The sequence below is a fragment of the Scyliorhinus torazame genome, chromosome 12, assembly GCF_047496885.1.
Source record: "Scyliorhinus torazame isolate Kashiwa2021f chromosome 12, sScyTor2.1, whole genome shotgun sequence".
Classification (NCBI taxonomy): domain Eukaryota; kingdom Metazoa; phylum Chordata; class Chondrichthyes; order Carcharhiniformes; family Scyliorhinidae; genus Scyliorhinus; species Scyliorhinus torazame.
Genome location: NC_092718.1, coordinates 31,736,084 through 31,748,148, shown reverse-complemented (window position 1 = coordinate 31,748,148; position 12,065 = coordinate 31,736,084). Strand labels below are relative to the sequence as shown.

The 12,065-nt window shown below is 46.2% G+C and overlaps 1 protein-coding gene across 4 annotated transcripts in view; it reads right to left on the bottom strand.

Annotated features, from left to right (window-relative positions):
• Positions 1 to 11,856, bottom strand: part of dmxl2 (Dmx-like 2) — a 235,865-nt gene extending 224,009 nt beyond the window's left edge. For 2 of the 4 annotated variants that reach the window (XM_072470615.1, XM_072470616.1), the window contains exon 1: positions 11,501 to 11,856. In XM_072470615.1, coding sequence (XP_072326716.1) covers positions 11,501 to 11,587 — 87 coding nt within the window. In that variant the 5' untranslated portion in view covers positions 11,588 to 11,856. The remainder of the gene's footprint in view (positions 1 to 11,500) is intronic. The other 2 variants (XM_072470617.1, XM_072470618.1) reach the window with 1 other exon arrangement.
• Positions 11,857 to 12,065: the final 209 nt, after the last annotated feature.

Here is a 12,065-nt window from a genome sequence, read left to right as displayed (position 1 = left end):
TGCTGACTTATTAATCATAACTCGAGCTTGAACCACGTGGCGGTATCAGAAAGATACCTGGCGACTTGTGAGCAAAGGTGACATTATCAGAGCCAATAAAACTAAGGCTAAAAAGAGCAACACCATCTACAAGGCACAAGTCAGGAGAGTGATGGAATACTCTCTACTTGCCTGGATGAGTGCAAATCCAACAACACTCAAGAAACCCAATGCTATCCTGGACAAAGGAACCACTTGATTGCTACCCCTTCCACAATCATTCAAAGCCTCAACCACCGACGAACAGTGGCAGCCATGAGTAGCATATACAAGATGCACTGCAGTAATTCACCAGTTCCTTAGATAGCGCCTTCCAAACCCATCACCACTACCATGTAGAAGGACAAAAGCAGCAGATACCTGGGAACTCCATCACCTGGCAGTACCCCTCCAAGTCACTTACCACCCTGACTTGGAAATGTATCGGCGTTTGTTCACAGTCCCTGGTCAAAATCCTGGAACTCCTGCCCTAACAGCACAGTGGGTGTACGCACACCTCAAGGACTGTAAAGGTTCAAGAAGGAAACTCACCACCACCTTTGAAGGGCAATTAGGGATGGGCAATAAATGCTGGCCCAACCAATGACGTCCACATCCCGTAACTGAACAAAACAAAATATTCATTTAATTTGGGTCTCTGTAGTTTAGAAAATGCAGTACTCACGGGCAGCAGGTTTTCTGGAGAGATTATTGGGCACAATCTACCAACATTGTTGCACCAGAAAGGCAGCACAACCGGTAGATGCCTGGAGAACCATCTTCCGAGATCTACCGGGTCACCAGGCCTTGCTATCTGAATCCCCCCTATTGTGGACAGGTTCACCATTTTGCAAATTTGAATATTAGAGCAAGATAGCTAGTCTCAATAATGTGCATTCCCAATCGCTTCTCGGTCTTTTGGCCAAGATGTGCATGAGGTCAGGTGTAATGCTTGGATCTGGTATGTTTCTCCTGTGGGGACCATAAATTAGATTCAATTTGAATTGGTTTTTGGAGCAGGCAAGGAGCTAGATCAGGGGTTTGCCCCTGTCCACACTCTGAGCTCTGGCTTTGTAACTCTGATAAAGTAATTTTAAAAATGTTTTTTAAATAATGTGCATTCCCCCAATCTACCCGAGGCATTGGGATCTTAGCCCTTTGCCTTGGAGACCTCCGGCGGGTGCCTATCTCCACAAATGGGGACCAGGTGGAACGGCACTCATGGGGGTCTCCCAGGGGATCGGAGGCCCCCCAGATGCTTGGCACCCAGGCAATGTCACCTAGATATCAGACGGAAACTGTAACGGTGCAACTGCCAGCTGACAGGGGCACTGCCAGGGTACCAGGCTGACATTTGCCCCATGCCGAGGGTGCGTCCCTCCTCTCCTCCCTCGGACCCTCTTATGGGGCTTCAGGGAGTGCTCGGGGGTCGCCTTGGGAGGTCGACAGATTGGAACGCAATTTCAAAATGGCGTCCCAATCTCCTCCTGCACTGAAGAGTTCCAGCGAGCAGAGCTTCTCAGTGTAGGAAACGGGACTACTAAGTGTGGCCTCATCAGGGTGTTCTCCCGCTGAGGGCCCGAATTGAACCAGAGTCCAGATACATAGCGGGTGTTTCTCAGCACTGCAAACGCCAGGAAACACCCAGCTAAAAACGCTCGTCAGGGGACTCTGTTCCAATTCAGCTAGATTGCACCTCTTATTGTTGCAGCTAATTGGGCCTTCAGCTCGAGGTTCGCATCCAGGCCTCGATCTTTCTGGAGAGATTCTTCATTTCACATCAGTTGGTAGTTTGACCCCAGCCTCTGCAATCTCGAGAGAGAGAGAGCTGCACCCAAAAGGTTTGCTGGAGAGAGTGAGCCCTCACAGTGCCCTTCTGTAGTGAATCAGCTGGATCTTTATGGAAAGAGTTAGTTGGAACTTTTTGGGCTGCCAGAAACAAAACTGAAACTTCGGGACTCTGAAAAGCCTTCCAGAGGAATAATATCCAATCACCACCTGTTATTGGAAGAAGTCCTACAACACCAGGTTAAAGTGCAACAGGTTTGTTTCAAATCACTAGCTTTCGGAGCACTGCTCCTTCCTCACCAGCAAACTAATCAGAGTCTTCACTGACACCAGCCAGTCTGCAATCACCAGTCTAAAACTGCACAATCTTCCTGATTCTTCTGTTTGAACTAAAGTTTCAGGCTTCTTACAACTGCGTGCCTTAAAAAGTGAGATGTCCATCAATCATCATAGATCAAAAGGGCAACAGCAAAATAAAAGCGGAATTAGGGAAATAAACAGAAAGGACCCTTATAAAACATGCGGAGGTAAGCCAAGGCTAATGTTGTAAGACCTTAATAAATATACATCCCAGCACATCAGAATTAAAAATTACAAAAAATATTTGAATGTAGTAAATATCAAACTGATGCTGATGATGTGACAAATGAAATGAGTTTGTTTCTTCTCACAAATTGCAGTTTAGTCCAAATTTTATGTCTAATTGCTATCAACACATGTTGAATATAGCAACACATTGCTATATTCAACATGTTCTTTAGCTTTTGCCATAAACAATAAATGAACAGGTACCACACAACTGAAAAAAAGCCACTAGTCTGCTTCTACAAGAGTAAAAATTAAATTCTAATAAGCCTACAAATCACCCTGCTACTCTAATCAGTACTGTTTCACTGATTCCACCCTCCTGCTCCCAGCCATCTGTCCATTAACCCAATCTGCACCAATACAAAAATCAAGGAAACGTATGCCCAAATTAAGAGTAAAAAAAGGAAACGAAAAATCCCAATAGCTGGTCATAAGCACTTTACCACTATGTGAAAAGCATTTAGATGGTTTTCGATAAGAATATTACAAATTTATTATAAGCCTCCCTCTTTTTTAAAAAAGTGCTTATTTTCAGTTGCATGTAATTTGAGGCACATAGAATCATAGAAATATATTACAGCACAGAAGAAGGCCACTCGGCCAATCTTATCCATGCCAGCCCTAGGGAACACAGATGCCCGGGTCCATAACCCTGTACAATTTTGATGTGCAATGGGAAAACCCACCTGAAACAAATGTATCCTCTATTTGAATATTTTCTCAACGCCTAAAACATTCTACACAAGCTAGATGGGAGAACCCGTCTCCCAGCATTCTGCAGTTTATGACACACATAAGGATTCCAGTCATAGTTAATGTTTTTTTAATATCAGCTTTATCATACTGGACACCAAAATCATAAGAGGGATTATTTTATCTCTGGAAATCTTGACCTGAATTTTAATGCAGTGAGAATGAGGATGCCAATAGCATGTGGGAAACGCAAATATGTTAAGCGATTCAGTCAGTGATTTTGTTGATACTTTTCACCTCATTGACATTTTTTCAGGTTTTTGGAAGACAGGTATAATGTGGACCCATATCACCCAATCTCAACTCCAATATTAAAGGGACAATCCAAACCTTCAAGTTGAATGAGTTGGAGTTCGCAGTCAGAGACCTGAAAGTGTAATTTTGAGTCGATTCAGGCAAAGGTGTGCCCTGCTTCATAGATGCCTCCCTTGATGTGCTGCTGCAAGGAAATATTCAATGAATGGCATGACCCAAGCCAAAGGGTCTTGGCATGTGTCTCCATTGATCTCTGAAGGCGGAAGGGCAAATGAATAGGATGGTAAAACCGTCATTTGGGACACTAGCCTTTATCAATCGAGGCATAGATTATAAAAGCAGGGAGATCATGTTGGAGTTGTAGAGAACTTTGGTGAAGCCACAACTGGAGTGCTGTATGCATTTCTGATCGTCACATTGTATGACGGACATGATTGCACTGGAGAGGGTGCAGTAGCGTTTCACCAGGATGTTGCCTGAGCTGGAACATTTAAGTTATGAAAAGAGGTTGGATAGGCTTGGGTTGCTTTCATTCAGAGCAGAGGGTAACCTGATCGAGGTATACAAGATTATGATGTGGAGATGCCGGCGTTGGACTGGAGTGAACACAGTAAAAAGTCTTACAACACCAGGTGTAAGTCCAACAGGTTTGTTTTGAATCACTACAGTCTTTGCAGGTAATTAAGTCTACAGGTCAAGACGGAGCAACTGGAGAGAGGGATAATCACAGGTTAAAGGTGTGTGAATTGTCTCAAGCCAGGACAGTTGGTAGGATTTCGCAAGCCCAGGCCATAGGGTGAGGTGTGAATGTAATGGGACCTGGTGTTGTAAGACTTCTTACTATGATTATGAGGGACATGGACAGGATGGATAGGGAGCAGCTGTTCCCCTTAATTGAAGGGTCAGTCATGAGGGGACACAAGTTCAAGGTGGTTTAGGGGTGATTGGAGGAAAATAAACTTTTTTACCCAGAGGGTGGTGACAGTCTGGAATACACTGCTTGGGAGGGTGGTAGAGGCAGGTTGCCTCACATCCTTTAAAAAGCACTTGGCCCATATCATGACAGTCAAGGCTATGGGCCAAGTGCTGGCAAATGGGATTGGGTAGACAGTTCAGGTGTTTTCTGCGAGTTGGTGCAGGTTCGATGGGCGAAAGGGCCTCTTCTGCACCGTGAGATTCTGTAATCTTATCCAGTCTTGGATGCTGCATGGTCGTTCAGTGGTCTTCTGAACTGTTGGTTGATTATTGGGAGGACATGAATTAATTGGGCCCAATAAGGGATTGTTGAACAGATGGTTGGTAGGCAGACTACCTTATTTCAGTGGCAGTGGTGGGGAGAGAGCAGTATTTGCATTTCTGTGCGGCATGGATTCACTGGTGCAGCCCAAATAAATCTTGTGCAAATTAAACCACCAGCAACATGAACAACTACGGGTACATTGCCCTCATCCTCCAACCATTTCTTACGATACTCCTCATGAGGCTCACGGAGAATCACTGATTGATTTCCCAGTGGGCTTCGTAGAGTACAAGTTCTAGTGGTGAGCCCAAGCCTGAATGCTGTCCAGGCACAGTATATAGGGAGTTGTGAATGTTACCAAATAGGTAATCTCTACATCTGCACACAGCTTCATCCGCGCTATAACGGAAACTCTATATGCTGGGCAGTGGAATACATAAACTTCTTTCTGGATGGTGGTGGAGTACAATTCCACTGCTGCTGACGGCCCACAATACCTTGCTCACCAGTTTTGAGCTGCTAGATCTGTTTTGAGTCAATCTAATTTAGCACAGTGGTAGTGCCAAACAACATGATGGAGGATGTACTCAGTGTGAAGACAGGACTTTGTTTCCAAAAGGAACTGTTCAGCTGTCACTCCTACCAATACTGTCATGGACAGATGCATATTTTCCATCTTGCTGGTTCTCTCACAATCTCCCTCATGCTCAGTCTGGCAGTTATGCCCCTCAGCTTGCACAATTAGAAATGGTGCTATCGAGACACTCTTGGTGGTGGTCATGGAGGTTCTCCCCCCCACACCCCAGAATACATTCTGCACCCTTACTAACCTCTGTGCTTCTTCAACGTGGCATTTAACATGAAGAAATACTGATTCACTACCCGAGGGAGGGCGGTAGGTGATAACCTGCAGGAGGTTTCTTTTTCTGTGTTTGATGTGATGCCAGAAGACTTCATGGGGTCCGGAATTAATGTCAGGACTTCCAGGGACATTCCCTCTTGATTGTTTACTACTGTACTGCCACCTCTGATGAGTCGGTCCTGCCAATGAGACGGGACATATCCGGAGATGGTGCTGGAGGACTATAAAATATGATTTGTTAAGAATGACTATGTTTGTCTGTTGTTTGACTAGTCGGTGAGACAGCTTCCCAATTTTGGTACAAGTAGTTATTTTAGGTGTCGTGTCTAGGTTGATGCCAGATGGGAAGTCTGATATAATCTCTACTCAACTTTTCTGTAGTAGTTTGATGCAAGTTAGTGATGAGGACTGGAAACTCATTTGCTGTGCACACGCCACGTAATATGCTGGAGAAAAATGCAGAAGTTGCTGGTTTGGAGTCAGTTTTCCAATGCCCAGTTTTAACCTACCCCAGTCCCATACACCCTAAACAGATACGTTCCTCCAAAGTAAAATTCAACCTCTCGAAACTGATTAGCATTGCAAACTAATTTTTGATGGAACAATAGCAACCTTCTGGGTTTCACCATGTTAAAATTATAAACAAAACATTTTTTAAGCAAGTGGATCTTCAAAGCTTTAAATACACTGTACAGAACTTCTGCACTTGTGCAGCTCAGAAGAAGAATAAAAAATAGCAAAGGAAGCACAATCAAAACCTGCAAATCATGAACAAAAGCAAGGAATTGAGAGCCCCAGTTTTGAAGCATCTGATGTAGCTACGCTCCATTTTAAATAATAAAGTGCTGAGCAACTCAAAACTTCCAAAGTAATGTAAACTTCACCACCGGAACAATGGGTTTAAGCAGTAGAAGAGACAGAAGAACCTCATTTGCCATCATCATTGATTCTTCATAATAATAATTAATGTAGTAAAGAAGGAACGAAAAGATGCGAAAGGATGATTTCAATCCTGTATGACAGAAAACCAACAGTCCAGAATTATTTGCAAAATAGACAGCATGACGTATTACCCAAAGGAGTTAATTATTTAACATAAATAGACATTTTTAAATTAGGCCCAGAGTTAGTACCTTCACCACAGTGAAAGCTTTCTGAAGGTTATACAAGACGCATCCTGACTCATTCAATTGAAAACATTTCCTTCCTTTTTCTCTCTTCCTCATTCGGGTATAGTAACAGACCAGCTGTCTGTCTCACCCAAATGGTTTATGGGAACAAATTGGCAGACTAGCTATTTGACCAGAGGGAAGTGCAACCTTGTCCTTTCCAAATACTCACATGCACTTTTCAACTGCTAGTTTCTTCCTCCCTTGCTCAAGCACAAGGAAAACAATTGTTGCCTGTCTGCACACTCAAAACAGCTCCCTCCACACAATCCAGGATCAAGTGTGCAGGCTTCCTGTTTGGTGTTCCTCGATAATAATATTTATGTAGCAATGTAGAAAAATGTCTCACGAACTTCAAGAATTTTAAAGGTGGTTTCAGCAGCAGAGGAGTTGAGGCAGAGGTCAGAGACAGGCAATGATGTAGAAGTGGGAGTATGTGGTCTCCTCAGTAGAACATAGAACATAAAACATATAGTGCAGGAGGCCATTCGGCCCATCGAGTCTGCACCGACCCACTTAAGCCCTCACTTCCACCCTTTTCCCATAACCCAGTAACCCCTCTTAACCATTTTGGAAGCTAAGGGCAATTTATCATGGCCAATCCACCTAACCTGCACGTCTTTGGACTGTGGGAGGAAACCGGAGCACCCGGAGGAAACCCACGCAGACACGGGGAGAATGTGCAGACTCCTCACAGTGACCCAGCAGGGAATCAAACCTGGGACCCTGGCACTGTGAAGCCACAGTGCTATCCACTTGTGCTATCGTGCTGCCCTCAAGTTCAACTCCTTTCTCCTTTAAATCTGCTGTCATCACCCCCTCTTCAAAAAATAAAAAGAGCCCTTGACCCCTTTCATCCCCAAGGTCAGTGAACATGTTGTCACTTCCCAAATTCATGTCCACCTTTTCAGGAATTCCACATTTGAATTCCTCTAATTCGTTTTCCGCCCCATTACAGTATCAAAACAGCTCTTATGTTCTTAATCATAATTACTAATGACATCCGACGTAACTGTGCCAACGGCAAACTATCCCTCCTCATTCTTTCTCAACTGGTCTCGAGCCTTAGAGATGCTGATCACACCATCCTCCAACACCTCTCCACTATCACCCAACTGAATGGGATTGCACTCGCCTGGTTCCATGCATATCCAGGCTGGATTTCCTCCGAGTGCTCCGGCTTCCTCCCACAGTCCAAGATGTGCAGGTTAGGTGGATTGGCTATGCTAAATTGCCTCTTAGTGTCCAAAAGGTTAGCTGGTGTTACTGGGATAGGGTGGAGTCGTGGGCTTAAGTAGAGCGCTCTTCCCAAGGCCTGGTGCAGACTCGATGGGCCAAATGGCCTCCTTCTGGACTACAAATTCTAAGATTCTATGAGCCACTTGCTGCAGAATACCCAGCTTCTGATAATGAATGGAGATAAACATGTGCAATCAGCAGCACGTCTGACGTATGATGACAGGAACGGCATTGATGAAACAGCTGATGATTCTTAGACCTAGGACATTGCCATGAGAAACTCCTACAGAAATGTCTTGGGCTGAGATGAAGGACCTCGACCAACTACAACAAATGTCTTTTGTGCTAAGTATGACTCCAGCCACTGGAGAGTTTTCTACCTTACTTCAGTTTTATTAGGGTCCAGCTATCCTGTTCTCAAAAGAAATGGCTCTCTGTTTTGGAATTCAGCTAATTGCCACAATTGGAACAAGGCTTTAATGAGATCTGGAGCAAAGCAATACTGGCAGAATTCAAACTGACAAACTTAGCATTGAGGAGTTGTTTACTGGTAAGCAAGTGCCACTTAATAGCACTGTTGTTGACAGTGAGTTGCATTCAGAAGGGTTGGATTTGTTTTCTGGTCAGGACATAGATTCCAATGTCGTTGGCTGTAATAGGACAGAAAATATGGGAAATCCCATATATTCTTTTTCAAATAGTTCTGAACTGAAAGACAAAGCTTTGGTTTAATGCATCTCCCAAAAGATAACACCTCAAATCAACAAGTACGGTAAATGTAAAGTCGCCATAGTCCCGGATGACCATAGGCTGCTTTGCCCTTTGAGAGGGAGGGGTGAGAGGGAGGGGGGGAGGGGGGGGGGGGGGATGTATTCCAATCACTTAAAAGGAAGACAATTAAAAAATGAATTTGGCACCGATGTCGTTTTAAGAAGCACGCTAAAAGGAAGAAAGAGGGAGAGAGTCAGATAGGATAATTCCACATAGGGACGGTGTCATCACGTCGAGGTATGAAAACAAAGATGTGAATTTTTAAATCGAGATGTTGTTTAACTGGCTGTCAATGCAAGTCAGCAAGCACAAAGGTGATGGGCAAGTGGAATCTGGTCCAAGTTAGGACACAGCAGCAATTACTTCCAAGTTTATGGACAGTAAAAAAAAATGGGATTCCTGCCAACATTACACTGGAATAATCAAGTCAGGGTTTCAGTAGCAGATGAGCTGCAGCGGGCAGTCAGGCAATGTTACAGAGGTGGAAACAAGCCATCTAAGCAATGGTGCAATTATGTGGTCAGAAGCTCATCTTGCTTTCACGTATGATACCAAGGTTGTAATCAGTATGCTTCAACCTCAAAGTTAACAGAGAAGAATGGAGTCAGCAGTTCGGGAAAGGTGTCTATGGCATTCATTTAGCACTGTACAGGAATATTGGCCAAATGCACTCAAGTCTGAACCTTGATTTAAAGGCAAGAGTGCTATCAACAAGATGGCACTTAAGTCATACTCAGCAAAATAATACAAGAAAATTTAGTTATCAAAGTGCTACAAAGTAAAAAAGTGGCACATGCTTCCAAAAAGATATATAACTCAACACTGGCATACTTGGCCCAAATCTTCCAATCAACGTCAGAACTGTTGCATTCAACACTGATCAAGTCAGAAAACTGCACTTGGTTACGTTTAAAAAGGGTCTAATTTGTCATGCAGCTTACAAAAGAACTCCCTCCTGGCAGGAACCCATGCAGAGACCTGCAAAGATGTTCAGTGCATAACTCAGCATCCTCCCCCAACCCTCAAACAGCAAAAGCTGCAATATGGTAAGTTAACAGGTCCTGTTTGAATGGATGAGGTGGGGGATGAGGGGCAGGTCATGGGGTCTATTTGGGTGAGGGGTTAGTCAGGTCAAGATTGGGGGGGGGGGGGGGGGGGGGTGATTGGGAGCCTGGCTTTATATTTACCCAAATGCTACATCAGATTTTCACCGAATATTGAGTATAATATTTCCTGAATAACTATTCAATTTAGCACCACGGAACTCTTCCAATTTTGCTTCAGGTCCCAAGGTGCAGGGCAATTACCCATCCAAAGTTGAAACCCGGGAAATTCTCAAGTAGTACATCAGAATTCGCCAGGGTTCCGAAGTGCATCTCAAGTCAGGCTTCCGGTCTCTGACAATCTGGAGACCGGAGGATTTGCCCCGTGTACATATCACCCACTGCAATGCCGGCTAGGAATATATGTTACACACAACTGCAGTACTTTAAACAGCACCGATTTGGGAAGCACCTGCGTTTAAAGTTCACAGGAAGTGATGTAGGGATCCTTCTGCCCATCGAGTCTGCCCTGGCCCTTGCTCCGATAGAGCACCCTACCTAGGCCCAATCCTCCGAGCCCCGTAACCCCACCTAATTTATGGACAATTTACCATGGCCAATTCACCTAATCTGCACATCTTTGGACTGTGGGAGGAAACAGGAGCACCCCAGAGGAAATCCACGCAGACACGGGGAGAACATGCAAACTCCACACAGCAAAATCCTGAAGACCCACCAGAAGTGATAACAGGTCTTTTATTTGAACCGATGTCGGGGGTCCGTTTTCGACCCACACTTACTGAATTGCAAAAAAGTCAAGGCAGCTTGATTTCAATGGGCTGCATCAGTGTCCCCTGCATCAGTGTCCCCCGACCAACTGTTGGTAAACACCCCTCATTGTGCATGGTGCGGGTTCTGAAATACCAGCTTCCCTTTGAACCAATACCCAGTAAACTGCCCTTGGCAGGGGTGCAATGCCACAGCAAACAACTTGTGTGGGGGTGGGGGGGGGGGGGGGGGGCAGAGAGGAAAAGAAACCTGTTGGAAATTCTGAAGGACGGTCACCGTCTGCCAGTCTCAGCACCATGATTTATTAATGCCATCAAGCCCGCAAAAAATCCGGTGCAACATCAGCCAACCCCCATCATCATCCGGGGCAAAGAATTTAATGACAGCACCTGTTCAATTTAAAAGACACAAAGGCCTAAATCCGAATGTTTGAATGAGGAAAAAGAGATACAGAAAATGTACATCTGTGCCGATGCCCACGATTTGGCACCACAATCAGGAGAGCTGCGGAACTGGGGGTGGTGGAGGCAGAAACAGCTGAGCAACAGCACTCCCCATCGCTTCGATCCCGCTTTACAATCTGAGCGCTAGCAGCAGTCAGGCGTGCACCTCCACCCCCTGCAAATGTAAATATGTCGCAAATGCAAGTTAATTCCAGCTTCAGTGCGCGCCCTCTATTGATCCCATCATCACCTCCCCTCCCCCCCCCCCCAATATGATCAGGTGGCCTGCCGCAGCCATTTAATCGGCCCACAATAACGGTGCACTGACGGGAGTTGCGGAGGGGGGAGGGGGGTCTTCTTCCACCCCCAAAACCAAACATTTACGTGACCGGGAATCCCGCACACACCCGTCGTGTTTGCTGCTGCCGATCGCATCATTGAAAAAGCGAGGGTCAGGTCACCGCCACCTACCCACCGGAGCCGCAATGCATCGCAATGCACTCCCCATCTGCACACACACACACACACACACTCACGCTTACCGTGAACGGGATGTCAGCAACGCCCCCGACCGAGTAGCAGTTGTCCCCGGGGTTGACAGCTCCGGTCAGCACCTGATGGAGATGCATCCTCCTGAGTCGCGGTGCTGCTCTGCTCCGCTCCGGTCAGGTCCGGCCGGGCTCCACACTCGGCAACATCCCGGGGCTCGCCTGAATTAAATGAGGCAGTTTGTTGTAATTGTCACGATCCCTATTTCGATTCCTCCTTCTCCGTGCGGGGAGATGCGGCGGCGGCGGCGGCGCTGCTGCCCGGCCCGCCTCTCTGGAGGAAAATCAGCTCGAGCCTCCCGACGCCGCTTCGGTTGGCTTTCCAAAATGCCCGGATTATTCGGCGGTCGGTTGCCGCGCATGCGCGCCCTCCCTCCGCGGTCCGAGGCGGATTTTCGCCCCCTGTGCCCTCCCCCCCCCAGTCCCAGCCTGCGCGGGGTGGACGACGTCATCCCCGGCGCTCGCGGGGAGGGGGAGGGTGCGACGCCATCGCTGGCCACACGTTGCCTGACGCAGCAGCTACTTGCCGCGCGCTCTCTGCAGAGCCCCCCCAACAGCC